Here is a 24249-nt window from a genome sequence, read left to right on the forward strand (position 1 = left end):
AAGAATACCAACGTAATCTAAATAAATTTTATTCGAAAAATAAACTACGAGCACAGACACTTTTCTCTTTGCAACACCGCCAGTGCCTCATTGAATAGTTGCTTTGAAGTCTGAATCATGTCGGTGAGATGTTTATAATCATCTTGCTTTTCCTCTTCTATCATTTTTAATTTATCCTCCATGATTTTTAACTTTTCATCCGCTAATTCCAATTTAAATTTCAAATCGTCTTTATCCAAGTTTTCATATCCTTCTACAGGCTGAGATTCTGATGAAGAACTTTCGCTTGGTTTTTCCACTACAGCGGTGATAGACGATTGTTTCTTTGTTACAGATGTGGTCCCAAACATATCAATCACCGTGTCTTTTTGGACAGAAGTTTTGGAAACCCTCGATCCACGTTTCGACTCCTTAAATAATTTTAATTCGTCTTCGAGGTTAAGCACCTTCCTTTCCAGCCTCCGCTTTTTTTCTTTAATCTTCCTGTGAGATACCTCTAGTTCGTCCCATTTGTGTCTCTCGGAATCTAATCTATCATTTAGAGTTACGACGAGTTCAGAAAGTTGTTTTATTTCATTATCAGTAGCAGTTTTCATTGGAGTAAAGAATACGCTTTGCAATGAGCATTCTTCATATCGAAGCAGCTGCGCTCTGAGTTCTTCAATTTTCGCAGACTTTTCGTTAGCCTGTTTCCTTAGCGCGTCGATTTTTGCATCGGTATTTTTGATAAGTTTTTGATATTCGCCCATTTCACTATTCATCTTGTTCATCTTCGTAGTGTTCTCTTTCAAAATCTCTTGATAGTATAGTTCAGAGCTCTTTATTTGATTCTATAATAAAACAAAAAATAGGTTATGACAGGATAGGGAAAATGTGTCTACTTAACGCTGAAATTTCCGTGTGGTATGGCACGTACAATTATGACTATATAACTTTTTTTCTATGCAAATTATATAAAACTAATTAATCCATAATAAAAAAAATACAGCACGTATCTTCTGTAGTAGAATATAAATCGTAATACTAACTCTTTGTTCATTGATCAGCATGTCATCATGGTTGCTCTTCTCTAGGAATGTCTGCATCTTCTGCCTGATAAGCGTGGCGTCGCATTCCAAATTCTTGATCCTGCACTTCGCGCCGTCCAGTTTTTTCTTCAACTCCTGGTTTTCAGCTCGCAATGACTCAAGTTCTTTTATTGCTTGGTCGGCTTCTTTCTTTCTTTTCATTTCAATTTCTCTTATTATCTACAGTATAATGTGATTCGTAAAGTCAAAGTTTTCGATATATTTAAAAAAGAGTTATATAACAATAATGGTAAGTGGTATCATGATAAAATAGGAAGGAAGGAAAAGGTGCTGGTCTAGCCACTCATTTTAAATGTATCAAAAACCAATTAGATACATCGCTAAAATACCTATTGCCTAATAAAAAAAACATGAGAGCGTAATACCTCCGCAATAAATGCTTTAGTAATAATGTTATTTTTACATTAAACTGAATCACTAGATGTAAAGTATGAACACAATATTGCAAGTCAACAAGGATAAGTATCTTATCAAACAAACATAATATAATCAACATAGTTCTAATAACATAATTTAAATAGACCATGTCATCAATAAGATCGAAAGCTATTTGATTTTTACGACAAAACGATACTTCTACTTAATAATAGCATCTATTCAATATCACCTGACTCTGATCCTTTCGCTTCGCCTCAATAAGATCTTTGTGCTTTCCGTTTAGTTTATCTTCTAACTCGCTGACTCGTGCTTGTAATAAGAGAATTTGCTGAGCCCTCCCTTTCCACCCAGCAAGATCATTTTGCAACTCTTTGATACTCGTGAACTTATCCCCGAGTTCTTGTTGGAGTATCTTTGTTGCTATCAGTATATCATTTTTTAACTCCAAGTTCCTATTTTTACTTTCGTAAAGTTTTTTGTTTATAGCTGCCAGTTTATTGTTAAGTTCTTTAAGTTCATCAGGACTTGCTTCAGTTGGATCGTCCTTACATAAACACGCGTCTAACTTCTCATTTTCTTTATTTATTATATCTAGTTGCATAACCTTTCTTTCCAACGCAGAATTTTTAGTTTTATAGCCCTCAACTTCTGCGACCAAGTGTCGATTTTGCTTACAAAGTTCTGTTATTTTTGCACTGATTATTCCAGCAGATTTAGATGATATCGCAGGTCCTGTGCCCGAAATGATATCGCGAATCCTTTGGTTTAAGTCGCTGATGGTTTTGTTTAATTCTTTGATCTCTTGATCTTTCGTAAACACGCATTTGCGCAGCTCATTGTTTTCACATGTCATCACCTTCAAAATAAAAACAAATGATTAAGTATATACCAACTAAGCTATAAACATTCATGTTGGATTTTATGGGAATATCATATTTTCTAAACTATCTTAGTAGTTTTGGTTAAAAGATATTACAGACATAGGAATCAGAAACTTATTTTAATTAACTTTTACCTTTAATTGTTCTATTAAATGTGCATTTAATTCTGGGGGATATAATATATCATCAGAATCGGGTTGTTCTAATGCTGCTAACATTTTCAACTTCATTTCATCGGTCTCTTCTATTTTAGCAGCCAAATCACCTATTTTTTCTTCTTTCAAGTTCGTCACTTGTTTAGAGCTTCGCATTTTCGATGAAGAAGTTTTTTGTTTCTCCATTGTAATATACTTTGTAAAAATAATAACAATTCAATGGAAGGTCTATGTTTATATCATAAATAATAAGCGTTAGCGTCATTCTGTATTTGAAATTGGCACATAATTGCTTTTATAAAAGAGTTACTATAACCAAGACTATATTTATTATCAGCGATGAATTTTCGATAGGAATTAAGCTCACCCGAAAAAAGCGAAAATAGGTAATTTTCATTGATGGTTGAAGTCATATTGTACATCTCTTATTGTATTGTAAAATATTTTTTCCAATCCAATCCATTTTATTTTGTTTGGCCGTAAAATATTTTTCAATAACTACCGGATTTAAAATGCCAAAACTATGCCGTTAGCCGTACTCTAGTGACCATATATATTATAATTCTCTTTGCTAGTGACCGAATGAAAAGAATGGGTGACCAATGTCATTGTAATGTCACTGCCAATATTGTGTCAACTATCAGCTGTCATTGCTGATAAAACATTGATTTTTCTGTGAACATTTTTAATAAATTATAAAAAACTAGATCAAGTTTCGATAGTGATATAGCACCTTTATGGGTGCATAAGAGTGCTCCTACGGGTTACAAGTTGTTCCTTACATCTCCTATCATCAGGTTAGTGTTAAATTAATACGTCCTTGCACTTCCCATTACGTATTGAAAAAGGGGTTTTATCGTTTTATTATACAAACAAAACATTTTCACGGCTGATTTGTGGTTAATTTAAAAAGATTATACAATGTTTTAGCCGGCTGAATATGTTTCCTCCGTCTGAAGTTTATTTTAAAAACACCATTGCTGAAAACAGACATTCCATATTCAGTTTTTTTTAAATCTACGTGTGATCATATTATTGGAATTATTACGACGATTTTATTTGTAATGGGCTAATAATTTCGCCTTAAGTCTTTTTTTATAATTACTGTAATGTAACAAGTTCACATAGAAAATATTATATTGGAATTATCTACATGTGATCTGACATAAACATAATAACAATTGCGCTTATCGCAATAGTTATCTTGTGCAATAGCGCGTGCATTCAGTGTAAATAAGCCAATGTGTGAATTATTTGAATTAAATGGGTTTTGTGTAGATTTTAAGACAAATTTAGGTCGGGACGAAAGGAATAGTAAGCATAAAGTGTCAAAGCAAGTGTTAATGTTCTACGAAAATTGCAAAATATCTGGTAAATTTATTTATAAATATACAAACAATAAATCTGCCTTTACAGTTTCATTTTGTTTTTTATTTTTTTAATATATATGTAGAATAATATTACTTATCTCTTTTAGCAGTTGAATATTATCTAATAATTAATTTAAAAAGAAAAAAATAACTATTTATATATTACCTTTTACATTTAAAACCTAATGTTTACTGAACACGCTCCACATAATCAATCACAAGTATCTCATTGTCTTGTCTCTGATAAGAGTATAAACACTGCTCTATGTATATAATATGTAACATACATATACTGCCAAGTAATAAGAATAGTAGTACATTGTTCTTAGTACTAATAGCTCTTTTCATTATTATAATTTCTGGAGATATTGTAATAGTTCTAGAAATATGACAGAATTATTTATTATCTTTACATAAATGTTAGACATCAAAATAAAAACAGTTTTTAAATTTTATCATGGTTATTTTATAATTTTCACCTGACTATTTTTTTATAATTTTAAAATGTAAGTAGATATTGTAACATTGACTTTTGGTATGTCCTACACCTTAGTTTGTTCCATGACTTGATGAAGGCTGCAAAGTCTGAAACGCCAGAAGAAAATTATAATATGAAAAAGTTTAAATTTTATGTACGTTGCCTCAATAGTACCAAACATCACACAAATATTTACATACAAAAGTATGTCCTTGACTGAGGAATTCATGTTGTGTTTGATAGAGGCGCTAGGCAACATAATATTTCTATGTATTTTTTTTTTTTTCGTTACATAATGACAATTGAGATTAATCTATCCATGGCTCCAGCATTTGATTGTATAGAAAAGCCACAATTAAAAGCTGTCATGTCATGTTTACACCTCATTTTCCAGATTTCACCATGCCAGGCACAAACCTCATTGTGCCGGTGGTGCTATGGGGCAAGCATGCGCCCACGCACTGCATATCCTCGATTTACCTCTCTCGGGATCAGAAGACGTTGGTCACCGGTTGCTATGATGGCCAAATTTGCATCTGGCAGGTGGAACCTGAGAGCTTGAAGATGACGCCGCGCTGCTTGCTAGTTGGGCATACTGCGCCCGTCACTTGTCTCTCCAGGGCTTCTATTATACAGGTAACTCTAAATTTAATTAACAAAATTAAGATATCAATCATTATTTCTTCCCAATTGCTTCTAAATCTTGTCTTCGGTATTCTTAGGACTGTTAAAGTTGGCACTCTTAACTTAAAGCATTGACCAAGCTCTTTGCAGTCCAAACCTTCAAAGTATAATTTTTGTACTTTATTTTCAGGACAATAACTTCATAGTGAGCTCCTCGGAGGCTGGCGAGATGTGCACCTGGGACCTGGTGGATGGGAAATGCAGGGAGAGCGTCAAATTGTCTCAAATACACACCAATATACAGGTATGATGTTCATACTTGGACCAGCATTTGGATGAAATTTGGTTGTTAATGTTATTGATTTTTATAACTCTAGTTTTATGGATATTAATTATAGCAAATGATCTAATATATTATTAATCAAAAAGTGTATGTTCAAAGTGGTAAAGGTATATTGTGTAGATGTTAATTTACAGAGTGGCTGAAAATGACTGCAGTCATAAGTATAGGCCTATGGTAGCAGCAGACATAGACAATTTATTTTATTGTTTTAATTTGAATCTTATACCTACATAATATTCGATTATTTTTAGGCTTACCACATGTGCAACAGTGAAGACCTTCGTCTATTCTGCAATGGTTACTACGCGGAGATTCTCATCATGGATCCGTTTTCGCTGGAGATCTTGTTCTCCCTGAGTTCCAAAATGAATCCCGATTGGATATCGGCTGTACATGTGAGCATTAAAAGGGTTTGAAGTATCGATTCGAAATATCGATATAGAATTTTCATTCGTATGCGGATTTAATGTTATCGATAACTATAACAAATGGATAATATTGACAATAGTAATTGATGCGTTCTTGTTATCGTCTGGTAAGGCTTCATCATAATATTGCGAGATGAGTCGGCTTTTAAATGAGAACGTACATATTTAATAACCTGATTAAAATATTTTTGGAAAATCCAAATATTTGTCTTGAATGAATGTTTTATTTATTTATTGTATACAATTGAACTTATCAGAATTTTATACTATAATCACCGCAAAGGTTATCGATAACTCAAGTCTTACTCTTGTATGTATGTATGGTATATTTCATACCCATTTTCAGGTGCTTCGCCCATCGTCAAGGAAGGACGATGTGGTTCTCGCCATATCGATTACGGGAACAGTTAAAGTAAGTGCAAAGTTTAATAAACTAATACCGCTGATTCCAGTGTATAACAGCATTTCAAATTGTTAATTGATTGGAAAATCGATAATTCTAAACATCGATAAAGTTGATGTCATGATCGGTTGGCACTTTATTTACTATACTGGGATTGGGTGAAGCAAAGGAATGATGCTTCTTTATTTTTTACCCATTTTTTATTTGGTTATAGTATAGTACTATAATATCTGATAGTAAATGCAATACACTACATAATACATAATATTATATGGTACCTAATTGAGCGCAATATAAGTGAATTTGAAAATTTTTGTTTGTAAATACTAGAGCTGTTATTTACGGCTTCACCAGCTTGCCAACCTCTCGATGGTAAACCCCCATTGTGTACTTTTACGGTGTAATAAATAGCCTAGAATATGAGGTAGCTGAATGTTTGCCGGCAAACATTGACAGCTACGCGTGTGACGGAAAAATAACCTTATTATGTAGTATATATGTATTATATAAGGTTATAATCCCGTGACACACGCAAATGTCATGTAGCTGTCTTGGCTCGCCGGCGATTCACGAGAGACCAAGAGTTAACACCCATAGACAATAGCCTATTAAGCTCCAATATTTAATTTAAAAAATGCATTAATTTCTGTGTTTATTTATTACAAACATACGACAGCATTTATAATATCGACGTCGTGTAACGGTTCGGCCACTTCCCTACAATATGGTTGAGGAGGCCGATGGCTGGCCCATGCGTCATACTCGTGAACGGGTGCTGCTTGTGTGGACTGTTCTGCCCATTTCGCTTACAATTTCTAATTTCTAATTGCTAGAGAGAGAGAATCTAAATAATGTATAACATTTTACAGATTCAAATAACTCATTTTATTTCATTTCATTTCAATAAGATTTCCCCTCCAGGTGTGGTCGCTCCTGGGCCACGAGAACAAGCAGTCGGAGCCGATATACGAGAACGAGTCGAAACAGATCCGCTGTCTCAACGCGCTGTCGCTGAACTGCTGCGCGTACAACCAGCGCACCGTGCTCATCGTCTGCGCTAAGTACTGCCAGATATACGACGCAGGTGAGGGTAACTTTAAAAAATTACTGGTGGTAGGTCATTCATATGTGAGAGACCGCCTGGGTAGGTACCACTGCAATAGTTATTTCTGCCGCCAAACAGCAGTGTGTAGTTGTTTTCCGGTTTGAAGAACAGTGTAGCCGGTGTAACTTCTGGAAATAAGACTTAACATCTCGTGTCTTAGGATGGCGAGCGCAGTGGAATACTAAACAATATTTTATAACTCAAGGTGTTAGATGGTGTTCTACTGTTTATGGGCGGTCGTATCGCATACCATCAGGCGAACGGCAAGCACGTCTCGTCATTCAAAGTAATAAAAATACTAATAATGGTCGTGTCATGTCAGGTGTCAACGTCATTTTTAGAAGCCTTTGTTATGGCGATTCTTTCAGATACATTATGCTGCTGTGGGTTAATCAGTATTGGCAATATTTTTAGCATGCGAAATCGCCCTTAGCTTTTCGCAAATTATATATAATTGCGTAATGCGCTAATCTCATAAACTACTGGTTCGAATTGAATACATCTTTTAGTAAACAGTAACTTTTGGTAAATGGTTTTATGGTCTACGGAGTCCTTTGAAACTTCTTCCAAAGGCATAGCGCAACGACAGATACGCATAGCTATATCAGTACAGGTGGATGTCTGGAGCCACTAAACAAAGTCACCAATATTTTTTGGGTGTTAAAGAAATTCGATGAAATTCGTTATCATCCCTTATTTATAAACAGAAGACTGGTCGGTTATTAGATGTTTTAAATATTTGTTGCCAGGTGATTTCTCAGTCCTCTGCTCCATACAAGCGCCGTCAGGAGAACGCTGGATGTCTGGCGATTTTCTAGCGCCCGACAGAATCCTCGTCTGGTCCACGGAAGGCAAAGGATATTTGTATAAACTGCCTGCCAAGTAAGTCATTGGAAATGCTTAAAAGATTTTAAGCTATGGTAGGAATTCAATTCGTACCCTAACGCTGGCAACATCGTAGTAGATTTTGAAATGAATTGGCAATACTGTATGGTAGGAAGTTGCAGCTATGGTAGTTAGGTGTTTTTGATCTTGGCAATATGAAATAAAGTAAATCGCATTGATTTATTATTAAAATATGTGTGAATAACTTTTTCTTAATCCAGCGAGATTTACATCATAAATATGGTTAAGAGTTAATGTTAGAAAATAATAAAATTAATTAACGTAGAGAAAGTCAACAATGAAATTAAACTATGACATGCAGGATAACTGAAAATACTTAATTTAAAATGTTTTTTTTTTTAATACTTTTAACGATGATTTACCTTAAAGGTGTTGCTATACTCGCATTCTGAAAAAACATTTCCTCAGTTTATAGTAATTTATTAAAGATATATAATTTTAATCCGAATGGCAGATATTTATAGGCATAATTTTCAGTTAATCTGCATATATACTAAATAATCATTAGTAAATCATCGAAGCACACGCCTGTGTTTATCATTTATTGGTTTGGAAGGTTATTAAGCGTTCATTACACGAACACTCATATATCACTTTGGTAACTTATATAATATAGGGTTACCACATTAAAAAAAAAGCCATACTTTTAGTATTTTTTATGGATGGTTTTAATGGGAAGTCAGACTTTATAACAAGTCTACGCCAGATTATAGTATAGCTTTAGGTGATAATGGCCAAATTGTCTGGCTATGTTCTTACTGCTTTGTAATATATCCTACATTAGCTCAACGGGCATAAGTACATCCTTACCATCTGTCATCAAACAAGATGCAAGAATCATGACACATTTATAGCCGAAACCGATTATGGGGTTATTTCACGATTGATCTTTATTATTATTATGTATTAAGATTATTTAATACTATATCAACAATAAAAGAATTTTAGAATTGCAATTTTAAATGTTGTAGTTTTTTAAGTGAGATCAAAAGGCGCCCAATTTGTAAAGCAGTAATATTTTTTCTTCTTTTACTACATGCCCTTATATCACTCCAATGCGGGGTCAGTGCAACAGATCTTCAACATATAGAGCAGGAATAAAAAAAAACGCTCCTAAGTAATTCATCATAGAAGTTTAGAATTTTGTTGTTCGCGCTCGGCCTCAACTCATTTGCCAGAGAACGACGAAAGGTTTTAGTGCAATCAAATAATATAAATATTATAAATAATACTATTAGTTGCTGTAACCGGTCACGGCTATACACGTAGTACAAACACACACACATACATTTAAGCTAATGCGTCATAAATTTTCTTGTTTTAGAAAACTCCGCGGAAAGGCAATAACTAGGTTAGCACACGTTTTGTATGTCTTAACCATTTGTATGATATTTTGCTGTCACTACCCAGTGCGCTTGTTACCGTATCCTTTGTTTTTTTTTCAGTATAGTAATTATTTTGAAAAATCTACCATTGTTAGCACATTATGTTGCTGGCAACACTGGTGTATTTGAAAATAAAATATTGATATCCAATATTTTGGATTTGCTCATGTTATTTATTTTTAAAGAGATTTTAAATGTATTAAAATTTATTTCTACAACAATAATTTGAAATTATAAGGAAAAATAAAAAACAATATTGCAATTTTAAGCATATATTTTTCTGTGACTACTAGTGTTGCCACACGCATAACATATGAATCCTACACTCATTGGCGAACTCAAAACACTGTCCATGTTCAATGGAAAACAAAATTTCAAATTAGCGACATGTTTTGTATGTTTGATTTGCGTACAGCACTTTCATATGTGTATCCATATTGTTTGTTCCATTCAGGCTTAACACGTTCGATGTTGCCGTTTTATAAGTGATTTTCAATGTTGCGAATATTCATTTTTTTTTAATTTATTTATTTGGGAAGCAAACAGAACAAATTATGACTAAAAATAAATGAATGTAAATTAAGGTTCTTAATCCAACACAGTTTCCACTAATAGGTAAAACATACATAGAAGAGAGTAGACGAAAATTAATTTATAATATTACAAATTAAAAATTGAAAAAAGAAAATAAACAAACAAACTCAATCAAACATAGAAAATAATTCAATAGAGGCAAGTATCTAAATTATCCACAATAGCAATTAATGCCTTCCGTTATATTTATGTGGTTCTTCGAATAGGTTCTTTATTTGATGGTAAATAATCTAAGTGGTACTTATCATTCAACGCTACCAGAAAGGTCAGGTTCTAAAAACCAAAGGTGCGTTTGTTATCTTGTTATATTTAATTTGCTGGGTGTTCAATAATTACATTGCCTTAAATGTCGTTAATCACCGCAATAGTATTTTAAATTCAGAATTCATATTTCTGTGTATTGTAAACTTTTTTTTTAATTATGACTAACATAACTTTTAATCTTTGATTTATCTTTATTTATTGGCAATAATTTTGGAATATTCGTAACATTATATATTATATCACTAATATGCCAGTATAAAATGCTTGTGTATTTATGAAATGTATTTATTTCAAATATGCAAACGGACATATTCAAAAAAAGTGTTTCAAATTTCTTTTTCAGGTGATGACGAATGTGTTAAGATAGCTTTTACATAGTCAATCCTATTGTAAACAATAGTTATTTTTAGAATGAACCCTTTCTATGTGTTTTTTATTAAATATAATAAAGTAGCGTAGGTAACTAGGCTTCATTCGCCGGTTGGCATCCATACTAAAGTATATCTATATTGAATTTGTTTTCTTCTGTATATTTTCATGATGACCTGTCCATTAATAATAAGTCCATTTAGTATGTCTAAGTGACTTTTTTTGTTTATCAATTTGAAGACAGCATCAATTGAGGCAAACTTGTGCTACTGAACTACGCTAGGCTGGCGTCAGCCTAATTCTCTAAAATGTGATGTGCCAAGAGCCTACTACGGAAGGATGTACCACAGTACTCACCACTTCATCATATTCAAGTCGTGGTAACGCGAACGGCAAATGTTTATTCTGGTTTGGAGTGTTGTTGGAGCCAAATTATTTCGTATTAATAAGTAATTACAACACAAGAGTTAATCTGTAGGTAAACGGATTATTATTACTACAATATTTGTTACTCCAATAAGTTCAGATAGGTAAGTAATTTGAACCTTAAGTGAAGGGTCTAATTTGCGTCCACCACTAGTTTACAATTTTGAATTTCAAAACATAGAAAGGGTTTGTAAAAGTATATAAGCATGTAAAGTAAATACAAATGCGAAAGAAAATGTATTCTAATTTGATGTTGATTAGTTTTTGATTTCGTTATTTTGTATGTGTCAATACCATGATATTTTTCAGTTCGGTGCCAGACCATAAGGGCTTTCATGGACCCACGGTGGAGCACGATAGTCCCGTTCTGTTTGGCATTTTGGCCCACACTGATAATAAGGTAAGATTGTTTGAGTTTATTTGTCTCCCTCGCACGCACGCATTGTAATGGTTATGACGTCACAGTTTGGAACGTTCATCTTTTGTGTCTAGGTCTTCTGTCCGTGTGTTAAAAGGTTTGATATTTAAAATTTACATTATAATATTCAATATTGTACTGAACCTACTCTGGATATATGGATACGATACACTTCTTTATACCTCTTAAAAAGTTTTAAAAAAAAACTTTAGTACATCGAGCCAACTACCTAAATTTGTAGCATGAAGTATTCTCTCAACCAACAAAACTATTGTCTTGTCAACAGCTCCTATCATGCCCTCCCGCGATGCGTTTCGTGATTACCTCCTCGGGGGGTAAACAGAGAAGGTTGCTGCTTCGCGGCGACTCGGCCGGCGTGGTCTCCGTGTGGAATGTGGATGATGCTGCCACTCCTTTGTTAAACCAAGTGCCATGTAAGTAGGAGAGCGGGGGAGAGGGCGTCAACCATCACTAATTGGAGTGACACCACAAAGGACAAAAGAAGTATCAGTATATCTTCTTTTGTTCTTTGTTTCTACTGGCTCGGAAAAGTGAACAGCTCCCTTGGATTGTGAAAGAAGAATGGGCATCGTTTTCTTGTGATTGGTCGAGAGCCAAACATGTGACTCACGCGCTGGTCTCCTGACCAATCACAGAGATCATAAGCAAACGATACGCATCTTCGTGTCGTGTTTGTTATACCACTTTATGTCTCCGTAGTAATTGATCTGATGTAAGTCCAGTGTAGTCCATGGAAATAGTTATAGAAATATGTCCTACTAAGACTTTTTTGTCGTTATTCGTTTGAAGGATATCTCATAATACTGTAGTAATAATTAATCTAGAAAGTAAAAATTAATATTTATTCAATAAACAGCCTCAAGCGATACAGAATATTGTAAGAAAAATTTAATCTAACGACTTGTGTTCTTATTTTGTCAGCGCACGCGCCGATTGTCCTGACCAGCTTGGAGTTGGCCTGGGCTGAAATGAACCCCAGCCCAGTCGGTATACTGGACCAGTTGAACCATCCGGATGAGTCTGGTGAGTATTATTAACCTTACCTTGACAATTATTCGCTTCGAAACTTTCGATTGAATATTATGTAAGCCGATAGTATCGAATTTTGATCGATTATGCAATGCGTCTGTAATCGATAGGTATATCGATTTTCGTTGAAGTACATTGAATTCAAATATGAGGCTGACGCGCTTTTAGTTCGAACTGAATTTTTTCGATAACTGTACTATTTATCTATTAGTATTTCGCTGTGCTAAAGACGTGGTGTTAGTAAATTATCTCGTAAAGAAATATCAATAAATAAAATCGAAATCAGATCGTCAACCACTCGGTTTGCCTTCAAAAAAAGAGTTCGACAGTTACTGCTGAATGAAGCGGAATAGTCACCACCTTAAGGTGGTAGCTCAAGGTCCATTTTCATACATTTTGTTTCGGCTTTAATCTGGGTAACTAAACAAGTATTGGCAAGTAAAGAATTTAAATTCACGTCTAGTTAGTGATTAGTTCTCGCAGTTGAAGAAAAACGTAAAATAATTAGTAATCATGGATATTTCGGCCTTTAAAATTTAATATGACGAAATTTTAAAGGCAGAAATATCCATGATTATTAATTATTTTTACGTTTTTCTTCAACTGCGAGAACTAATCACTAACTAGACGTGAATTTAAATTCTTTACTTGCCAATACTTGTTTAGTTACCCAGATTAAAGCCGAAACAAAATGTATGAAAATGGACCTTGAGCTACCACCTTAACTTATAATATTACATTATATTCTTATGTATATATGCATATTTATACGTATATGTTTATGTAATTATAATATGTATTTTATGTATTTTGATAGTTACAATTTTATATATACCTTCTTTCTCAATGTCATATTACCATGATGCACCTACCTTGATTATCTCTGCACCACCCTAAGGTTGACTGGTAGAGAATGCCTATGTCATTAAGTCCGCCTGTATACATTTGTATATTAAGTGCAATAAATAAATAAATAAAATAAATAAAGCTAATTAAGATATTTGGAAGCCTGTTAGATGAGGATTAAAAAAATTAGATGTTTTGAAATCCCAATAGGCGAAGATGAATTGTGATTTTTTTTTAATATATCTTTTCTCAGAGATAAAGCTGACAGCGTCCATCTACTTGCTATCGTTGAACCGGTTGGTGGTGGGCCGCGAGGACGGATCCATTGTAATCCTGAACGCGACGCACACGGTCCAGCTGCAGCTGCTGCATGGAAGGCACCAGCAGCTTGAGGGTAAGCTTCAGATTTTATGTTATTGCCCGTTTGGGTGTGAACTGCGGTTTAGGTTGACAACAAAATTTCAGAAATCGACTTCAGTAAGCAATTTTTACTGTGTAAGTCTTCATGGAAACTCGACTTCTGCAAATATTGGAGCTTGCAGGGCTTTGGCGATAGGCTCGCCCCCTATCACATCATGGGACGGAACACACTTGGCGAAAAGGGGGTGCCCTGGTTGCGCCTCTGCATTTCCCTTCGGGGATAAATGCGTGATGTTGTCTGTGTGTGCGTGTGTACAGGGCTTGTGGCAAGTCTCATGTGTATGTCTATGGATATATTGCTGCTAGTAAATGCACTTTGTAGCTCTTGCAATATATTGCCATCATACCAGTCTTAGGATTAAGGTGAAACGGTATCACAGTATTGTAGCTATGTGAAAATCTTAAATCAAATATCATGTTATTTTAAAGTCTACTACAAAATAAATTAGAATCTATTTTGCGTAACATCTTGCTATCTCCCTCGCACGCTTATACCATTATAGCGATGACGTCACATCGAAATATATCTGAGAAGTTTGTAATATTTTTGACGATTATAATATATCGATTAAAAACTAAATACATAGAACTTTTGGTTTCTTGACATTTTATCGTTGGGAGGACAAGTGATGGTATAATTATTATATTGAACTTGATTTCTTCTGCCTCAGATTGGCCTCCTCACCAGCTACTTCTCGGTCACAACGGTAGAGTGAACTGCCTTCTGTACCCGCATCATGTTCATCAAAGGTTTGTATGACAATATTAATTATCCAGAAACTCTATCACAATAATGTATGTTTAGCGTGTAGTGAGGAAGTGGGTTAGATTTAGAGACAATTGCACCGTTTATAAACGTCTGCCGGAACCGGATATACACATACTGATCCTGGAACGCGAAACACTTACGAGCTACTATGGCGGAAATTTATTTTTTTAAGATAACCTATCTCTATCCAACGGTCTCTATCTGCACACCTATTCGAAATCCGTTTGGTAGTTTTTTTCACAATCAGACAGGCGGACGCGGTAAGCGATTTTGGTCTTTAACATGTAAGAATTGTGTTCTATTATCAGGTACGACAAATCGCACCTGGTGTCGGGCGGGATAGACTTCGCGGTGTGCCTGTGGGACCTGTTCAGCGGCGTGCTGCTGCACCGCTTCTGCGTGCACGCCGGCGAGATCACCCAGCTCATCGTGCCGCCGCATAACTGCAGCGTGAGTTGTATACTGTTACTTTAGAATGGCAGTTTGGCCATCTACGCCTTAGTCATATACTGAGAGATATGATAAATTAGTTCTTTATGATCAATGTAGGTATTTAATCTATACTGAAAAAACTAAATGGATCTTTCCGCGATGTATGTGTTAAATTTTTACGGACTGAGAGGCTACTCCGAGACCGTGGATGTTGCAGTCTTCAAAACGACGGGACTAACATTTTATACATTTATTCCGAAAAAATCCCTTCAGTTTTATTTCAATATTGAGTATCGCATACAAATAAGAAATCAATATGTAGTATATTTGATCGGAGTAATAAAATAATGACTGCAACTGTTTTTCACCACTAGGGCGGCGCCACTGCAAAGTTAAATACTTTAAACTATGACTGAAAAACTGTTTAATTCTTACGAATGGTGATATATTCATTACAATCAAGTTTCCTAAAATATTTTTGATTTTTTCAGCCAAGAATCCAGAAATGCATTTGCTCCGTGGCATCTGATCACAGCGTCACATTGTTAAGTAAGACAATGTATTTTTATACTAGTGAAAATATGCCCTAATATAGTGTAAAAACTAATTTCTTTATACTCGGATTTAAGTAAACATTATAAATTTTATACTCAGGTCTAGCAGAGCGTAAATGCGTTACCCTCGCGTCCCGCCACTTGTTCCCGGTGGTGACTATCAAATGGCGACCTGCGGATGACTTCATGGTGGTCGGTTGCAGCGATGGTACTGTGTACGTGTGGCAGATGGAGACTGGTCATCTTGATCGGGTGTTGCATGGTAAGAAAATTTGATATCGATATGGTTTTTTAAATCGTTATCGATATAATGTTATGTTTTTGTTCATACGCTATTGTAGTCGATATTGATACTGATAGAATCGATATGGAATTAAACTTTATTAATATGAAAAACAAATTCTTGATATCGATGGTAACGTAACGTTACTAACATCATTGATAGGTATTAAGTAACAAAATTATCGAATATAAATACATATGAGATAGCGAAATTAATATCGATAACATAACGATTTTAACCAAAATCTACGTCAGAAGCTCATCGAATTGCTTTTGGTCATCAGGCATGATAGCCGAAGAAGTATTGGCTGCATGTGATGAGACCCTGACTGATGATCTTGGCGGTTCTCTGTCTGCCGGCTCCGGGGACCTGCAAGGCCTGGCTAACCCTGCTATACACTTCTTCCGGTAAGCAATACCTAATTGTGCCTGTAGCAAAAATATAATAGGTTTCAGCAGAAAATTTAAATTAATTTAAATTACAATATTTATTTCTTTAGTTTGCTTAGTGGCATCTCGATCGTTTTTGCATATTTTAAAGTTGGTTAGGAGAATACCATTATATCACCCTATCGCTTGCCGAAATACATTGTACCACAGCAAGCAGTGACGTTCACAGTATCGATTAATGTGAGATGATTATAATTATGCGCCAGTCGACATAATTATGCGCACTTGGTCAAAATCGGATATACCTTTGGTGTGCATAGTTGTAAATTTTATAGTGTTTTCAATATATTGAGGGTGTTATTTCAGTAGTTTTTATTTTTTTAATTGCGGTGAATGATGAGGCGAGCTTGCTGTTCGCCTAATGGTAAGCGATACAACCGCCCATAAACAGTAGAAACACCATTCAACACCTTGAAATACAAAGTATTGTTTGGTATTCCACTGCGCTCGCCATCCTGAGACATGAGATGTTGTCTCATTGTGTCCAGTAGTTACACAGGCCACAATGTCCTTCAAATCGGAACACAACAGTACACACTGTTGCTTGGTTGCAGAAATAAACATTGCGGTGATATCTACCCAGGCGGACTCCCACATATGAGAGACCTGCCATTGGTAAATATTTTTCATATCGATATAAAAAAGAAGAAATTTTCAAAATTTGCCATGGTTCCAGCGGTCTCCGGCACCGCAACCTGACGGCCATGCGCGCGGCCACGGCGCGCGGGCTGGCGGCGCTGCAGGTGGCGGGGCCCGCGCCCGGCGCCGGCCCGCTCGCCGAGCCCGCGCGGGCGCGCCGCGCGCAGCTCACCGTGCAGGGCTTCCGCTCCAACCCCACAGGTATGGCGGACTGCTCACCACGTCGTATTATGCTGCAAGGGCCTAGGAAGTATTACGATTCTACGTTCTATGGAATTTTATGACTGCCTCGGTGGCGTAGTTGTAATGAATGAGCGATGCGGCAGCGTTCTTAAGTCCTAGGTTTGAATCCCGGATCGGACAAAGTGATATTTGGGTTTTTCTGCACAGCATTAGCGCAAAGTTTGAAATTTGTGCCTGATATGGCAATAGATTCGCCCCCTACCAAATCATGGGACGGAACACACTTGGCAAAAAGTTTGTGCTCTGGATGCACCACTGCATATTCTGTCGGGAATAAATATGTGATGTTGTATGTGTGTCTGAATTTTATAAAGATTTTTTTAAATTTATTTATTAGGGAATACATACAGTTATACATTTAAGAGAAAACAGATTAAACAAATATAATACTCAATACAGTAAAATTATTTGTTGTCCATTGAGATCACAATTTTCATTTCGGCAAAGGATTCTTTACAATATATGTATGTGTATTCAGTTTATTTTTTAATATAAAATGCATTTAAAATCGATACCTGCTATAGACTCAATAGCCAGAGAAAAAATGTAAATTAAATTAAATTTCATATTTTAAAATATATTTCCGTAATTGTATTAAAAAGAGAAAATGTATCATATAACATAATTTCTATATTTAGATCCGGAAAGTCATATCCTGTTCTTCGACATCGAGGGTCTGATCGTTGAATTACTGAGCGAGGAATATTCTGCCATGAGTCCCGCAAGCTTGGAGGTGAGGCTACACATTTTTTTATGTTTTTTCATTAAGATTTAAAACTACTTTACGGATCTTCGAAAACTTTGCAGCCTGAAGTACATCGTCGGAAGACAATAATAATATAAATAACCGCAATAAAATCCGTAAAATAGTTTTATTTCAATGTCTAACATTCGCGTTAACATAAAACATCCTTAACATTTATTTCAATATTTTAATTCAGATGATACTACGATATTAACAAACTCTTTTTATATATGTTGATCGCTCGTTTGCCGATTAAGGTAATAAAAAAAAAATTATATACAAAATTTTGTTTTTTTTTGGCTCCAGGCCGCTGGTTTAATAACCAGCGAGTACATGAAGGTAGCGGCTTTGACGCAGTCGGCCAGCCCTGACGCCACCAAGAGAATATCAGGTAATAATAAAAAAGGGATTTGAGAAAAATATTACTCGTCTGTTATATAAATATCTGAGTACCCCACTGCACGTGATGGTAAGTGGGGTGGGCTCCAATAGAACGTCAACTGACGAGAGATGATTACCCCTCGACCGTCGACACAATTATGCCGGCCTGTTGGAATCGAATATACAAAAACTGATCCCGGAACGCGACACACTTACGTGGGCCACTATGGCGGGTTTTAACACCTTGTGTATGGTGGTTGCTATCCGGGCGGATATAAAATATATCCTACCATCAGCAAATTTTGTGCCATAGAGATGGGAAGACTGAAATAAGTGTAGTGAACCGTGGCATTGTTACATATCTGCTTACCCCTCTGTGTATTTTATATTTATTTGGTTGTGAATGTCTTGTGCACGCTAACTCGGATAGATTTCTTCGGTCGCGTGAAAGACAAAGCGGGAGATATGGAACGCCTTTTGAAAGAAAAGGATAAACATGGTTTGTATTGAATATGACAGATTAGTTTTTTTTTATTTCCTTGTTCAGGCTTCTTTAGTTGAATTCCCGATGAGTTGAGTAGCCATATACAGTTTTCATGGCTGTAGACTTTATTCCGTCAGAAACATTTAAAAATTGGGTCTCTGTCCATCATTAGAGTTGCGTTATTTGTCACTGATTTGTGGCTATTTATAAAAGTAGCAGACTTTCAGTTTATATCTTGGCCACTGCTCACCTTCTGTATGGATGGATATGGCCAAAGCATTAGAGAGCAGTTTCACCCTTATTAGTTAAATTCCTTAGAAATAAAGCATACATTCCTTATTCATACAGACCTAACGACTATTAAATGTTTAAAACCGAAAAAGATAAAAAATATACTGGCTCAAAAGACTAGTATCCAGATCCTCAGTATCTATCTATTCATATTATAAAACAAAGTCCCCTATTCTGTCTGTCTGTATGTTATCGTTTTTCACAAAATCTACTGAACGGATTTTGATGAAATTTGGTATGGAGATAGTTTAAGACCCTGGGAATGTTATAGGCTATTTTCTATCCCGGGAAAATATATACTGGGACTTTTATCTCAATATGATGTGGGCAAAGCCGCAATCAAAATATAGTTTATTAAAAAATGTAATCCGGTTGGAAAAATAATTCTGCCAAATGATGTAAAATATGTCACTCATATATTTTTCATGCAGGAATCTTGGCGAAGATGAAGGAAGGCGCTGAGACTATGCAGACGAAACTACAAGCGAAGGCGGAACAATTGAAGGGCCACTTGGACGCTAAAGGTAAGTGGAGTTTACAGGGATGCCTTGGGCGGTTAATGGCAGGCAGAACAATATGCTAGAAAGGTCTAGAAGAAATATAAGAACGTATAAAGGCTGGCGTCAACTAGAACGGTATAGCGTGTCGTATCGACACGCATTTGTTACGTAGGTATGCGCGATTCTGCGCGTTCTTTGTGAAGTTTCGTGGCAAATTAATGCGATTCGATTCAATTCGATTCGGCAAGCCTAGTCGACGTTTGCCATAAGAGTTCAATGTGCGTTCAAGTTTTGTGCGACCTTGTGTATATCCGGTGTTGTTGGTATCTACGTTTTTATTTGATTACGATTTATAAAAAAACTTAATCTTAATCGATTCGGAGCAATAAAATATAATTATAAACTTAAACGTAATTCATGATTACTTTTAAATTGTGTATAGCAAAAAAAAAAATCGTTTTGATCTCCCGATAACTCGATATTTTAATCGATATAAACGTTGCTTTTTATTGTCACCTGTTTTATAGTTAAACGGCTTAGGTTATAAAAAGATTTATGATTTAAAAAAATATATTGATCTATTTATATGTTATGACCAGATTAAAAGTGGATCAGGTTTCTTGCTTAAAAGAAAAAAAATGTCCAAGCAAATGAAATAGTAGTTAAAAATGTCCTCTTTTCTTTGACATATTTTTTTTCGGGAATGGTAAATAATCATCTTTCTCATTTATGAATACAAATAAAAAATTATGATCCATTTAAAAAAAAAAATAAACATAAAAAATTTTGTAACGAAGGTCAACTACGTTTTTTCTAAATAGCTGCTTTCACATTTTTTCGTCTAATTATTTTCACAATTATCAAACGACATCCCAATATACCGTTTACTTCCAAACACTACACATCCTTATTGACTCCAAAATGTATTTTTCAAAATGGATAGTGTATCGTTGGAAGTGGGCGACGGGTGCGGTCCGCGGCCTTGTTTACCCACAGCAATACGCTCACTCGAACAACTCGTTATGCAGGAATTGTTTTGACAATTTCTTGGAGTTTAATCTATGTATAAAAGGTGGAGCTGATGATATAGATTTTGTTGTTATACTATAGAAGGATTTGTTGCAGTGGTAACATAACACTTTCAGTCAGAAATACTTACACACACAAGAAAAGAAATCTTGGATTTTTGGTGAAAAATTTTCCGTTATTCATGGATGATTTTTGGCACAATGTTAGCAGTGGTCAATACGAGTATCTGGTTTAATTTATTAACGCAATGTCGAAATGACCCTGTATATTGTATAGTGTATACTATACATAGTTATCATGCCATGGAATTACACAATTTACGAATTGACACCAAATACAATAGACATACGGTCTATTTTAATAAACGATACCAATCGTTATCTTTGAATCTATCTCGAAATAACCAATGATAATAAATTTGGTTTGACATGCTTAGATCGACTTGTTTTGATTGATTTTATTTGTTTTTTTTGTGTACCTACCCCGCAGTCGAGACCGGAGGAAATCAGCGAATGAGATACTGGAATCCCGCCATTTAGCGACTACAGGGCTCTGTAGAAAAGTTGAGAAGGGATAGTTAGGAAAGGAAGTGTAGGGAAGGAGAAGGAAGCCTCTTAGTATGGAAGGAGGGGAGAAGGCCAGGAAATGTGCGTGCATTCGGTGTGAAGACTAAGCGCACAAGAATGGCCTCGGGGTGTGTTGTGATTGTTTCAGCGTTCGATCTGAAGACAGCGGTTTTGATCGATAATAATATATAATAATAATATCAGCTCTGTACTATATACTTGCCCACTGCTGAGCACGGGCCTCCTTTACTACTGAGAGGGATTAGGCGTTAGTCCACTACGCTGGCCTAGTGCGGACACACCTTCGAAATTCCTATAGAGAACTCAGATGTGCTGGTTTCCTCACGATGCTTTCCTACACCTTTAAAGCGAACGATAAATTCACAAAGAATACACACATGATTTTAGAAAAGTCAGCGGTGTGTGCCCTTTGGATTTGAAACTGCGGACATTCGTCTTGGCAATCCGTTCCACACCCAACTAGGCTATCGCCGCTATGATCGGTAATAGATAAGGCGATATTTTTATTAATATTTCTGCAACTGGCTTGTGCTGAATTGTTCTTACTTTATCGCATGATAAAGTCCTGCTGCTGTTATTTCTCGACTCTATATAAAGCTATCAGACAATTAAATTATACTTGGTATAATTAACATACGTATTACTTGGCGAAGTAAGGAAGTGCACACATAAACCGAGTAATAACAACTATTTAGTTGAGCTCCAAGGTGATCTACATTCATAAATTATTTTCGTTCATACGATACCCTATGGTGACACACGGGCGTGTTGTGTGCCGAGCGGATTTGATACTTGTTGACCACACTTTTAACGGATATTGTGGTATGTAAATAATTTTGGCTGTAATGTTTCTCGTTAGTTTAAGTGAGTGTCCTAAAATATTATAAAACAAAGTCGATAAACTGAAAAAAAACGTTTGATACCCTAGTAAGGACAGAGGCTATTTTTCATCCCAGGAAAACTCATCCATGCAGGCGGAGTCGCGAGAAATAGTTAGTTATTTATAAACGACAAATTCAACAGTTATATATATAGCCTCCTCTAAGGTTCAGTTTTTGTATATATTTGAAACTTTATCTGCTACAATGTCCAGACTTTAACGCAATGTTCACCCTGCCGTATTTAAGTTCCGAATACGCTCACCGGGGCGCTGTTCAAATTTCCATACACGCTGACTATACTGTAGCGCGTAAATTCGTTCTCGAGGTACATACTGAAACACATTTGTATTTTTATAAGTCTTGCTTACGTAAAAGTTTCGTAAAGGCCTTCTATGTTGTCTATTGGACATTATTGCATTCTAAAGTGCGTATGTGTATAATTCGTTTTTTTTTCTTTAAATTATTTATTTTTTATTGAACGTGCCGAGCATGCTTGATGATCTAAGCTGTCCGTGTGTCCCGACAACAAAAGCCTACGCCCTCATCAAGGCAGTCTAGGTTCCAAGTGAACTATCATTACTCTTTATCGAACGCTATCCACTCTTATACACATTAATGTAAAGGTCATATTGGCCTGACATTAATTTAGGGCCATTGCGGACCGCCTTGGAAATTACGTTGTTGTCGAACTTCAAAAGTAAGGGGTTTTGGAAAATGTCTAATGCATAAAGATTTATTAAGTTTGTCCTAGTGTTTAATGTTGTCGAAAATTCCATAGTTAATGGTGAAACAGTGATGCATGTAAACATTTTGGTAGATACAGTCAATATCAATAAGCCTGCACTACTACAGGATGCTTGTTTTTAGGATTTGTAGCCTAATGGAGATTATACCTTAATAATGATACATACTGAAGAGAGATTACAAGTTAATAAGACTACTAAGCCATAATAATCTTAGATAGATTCCTTATAAATGTATAGTACTTTGGTGATATTATAAGCTCAGTGGCCAGTGGGTAAACTAACATCAATGAAATTATTTTAGCGACTGGTTTGGTAGTGAGTCGCACAGTGGCGAAGGATCCTTATAACTCCATTCCTGTCGGCTTTCCTTTATGCAGAATTTACCTAAAATCTAATTATCATTAGAACGATTTGCAGACCGCATTAGTACCTATATGTTGTGTCGGGTTATCTTTCGGAAAAATTCACCTTTCACCACTTCAGTCGCATATTATCAAATAACTTAAACAGCAAGTCTTTTCAGTCAGCATATTTTCTATAAGCGATTAAAATACCGAAGTTAAAATATCATATGAAAAATACAGCCAGACAAGTAAGAAAATGTCTGAATTCCAATACGTCCGCGACACGCCGGACAGCTGAAATAATTGCGTTTGAGTGACATTCGGTCCGCAGTTTCCTTGTGACTTCAAGTTTAAATGTCTTGCGGTTTTTGCGACGGTAACATTGTATCCTTGACTTGTTAGGTATGGTGTACTTTTTACGATAATTACATAAGATTTATTTGTGGTATTAAATGAATGTAACTAAATGGGTTTATAGATATTTGAGTCCCTTTTTAAATTTCATTATATTTTTATCAAATTATTATTCTAATTTTAGAAAAAACTTTATGATGTTTATAACGTATTGATGAGCAAAAAGATGATCAGCATGCTTATGTACAATGCATTTAACACGTTCATAATCTAGCCATTACAAAACCTGCATAATAACGATACATTGTAACTGGAATGCTTTCTTCAAATAACAGATGGCGCCACATGGTGTTGAACATATTTTAGTAGCTGCTAGTGAGTTCATAGTATTTGTCATACTTTAACAAAGGAGTTTGGAAGATATATAGAAATATTGCAATAAAATTCTTCTTCCGCTTGCCCTAGTGTATCCCGACCTGAGATTTGAACCCAGAAACTTCCGATCCACAGCACAAACATTTACGCTGCTGTTTATGCAAGAAATTAGTACTATCGAGATCACAGACTATGCGACTCTTTTTGCGTGTAATTTCTCTACAGAGAATAA

At 35.4% G+C, this 24249-nt stretch overlaps 2 protein-coding genes across 6 annotated transcripts in view; one reads left to right on the plus strand and one right to left on the minus strand.

Annotated features, from left to right (window-relative positions):
- Positions 1–13: 13 nt before the first annotated feature.
- Positions 14–4115, minus strand: LOC115449244 (coiled-coil domain-containing protein 13). Of its 2 annotated transcripts, none has more exons than XM_037440039.1 (4): positions 4039–4115; positions 1696–2322; positions 1029–1247; positions 14–830 (listed from the first exon to the last, which is right to left on the minus strand). In XM_037440039.1, the coding sequence occupies exons 2-4, from the start codon at positions 2317–2319 to the stop codon at positions 45–47; spliced, it is 1629 nt and encodes a 542-aa protein (XP_037295936.1). In that variant the 5' UTR covers positions 2320–2322; positions 4039–4115; the 3' UTR covers positions 14–44. The 2 variants fall into 2 exon arrangements, with proteins under 2 accessions (XP_037295936.1, XP_030032862.1); XM_030177002.2 differs by lacking the exon at positions 4039–4115 and adding an exon at positions 2482–2829.
- Positions 3113–24249, plus strand: part of LOC115440305 (WD repeat-containing protein 7) — a 115877-nt gene continuing 94740 nt past the window's right edge. For 2 of the 4 annotated variants that reach the window (XM_037440034.1, XM_037440035.1), the window contains exons 1-20: positions 3700–3873; positions 4745–4986; positions 5165–5278; positions 5569–5712; positions 6092–6157; positions 7070–7232; positions 8003–8135; positions 11507–11597; positions 11902–12049; positions 12558–12659; positions 13765–13905; positions 14603–14681; positions 15009–15150; positions 15624–15681; positions 15787–15948; positions 16253–16376; positions 17095–17258; positions 17939–18033; positions 18352–18436; positions 19633–19725. In XM_037440034.1, coding sequence (XP_037295931.1) covers positions 3744–3873; positions 4745–4986; positions 5165–5278; positions 5569–5712; positions 6092–6157; positions 7070–7232; positions 8003–8135; positions 11507–11597; positions 11902–12049; positions 12558–12659; positions 13765–13905; positions 14603–14681; positions 15009–15150; positions 15624–15681; positions 15787–15948; positions 16253–16376; positions 17095–17258; positions 17939–18033; positions 18352–18436; positions 19633–19725 — 2476 coding nt within the window. In that variant the 5' untranslated portion in view covers positions 3700–3743. Of the gene's footprint in view, positions 3300–3698; positions 3874–4744; positions 4987–5164; positions 5279–5568; positions 5713–6091; positions 6158–7069; positions 7233–8002; positions 8136–11506; positions 11598–11901; positions 12050–12557; positions 12660–13764; positions 13906–14602; positions 14682–15008; positions 15151–15623; positions 15682–15786; positions 15949–16252; positions 16377–17094; positions 17259–17938; positions 18034–18351; positions 18437–19632; positions 19726–24249 lie in introns of those variants that run through there. The other 2 variants (XM_037440038.1, XM_037440036.1) reach the window with 2 other exon arrangements.

This window comes from Manduca sexta, chromosome 18, assembly GCF_014839805.1.
Source record: "Manduca sexta isolate Smith_Timp_Sample1 chromosome 18, JHU_Msex_v1.0, whole genome shotgun sequence".
NCBI lineage: Eukaryota > Metazoa > Arthropoda > Insecta > Lepidoptera > Sphingidae > Manduca > Manduca sexta.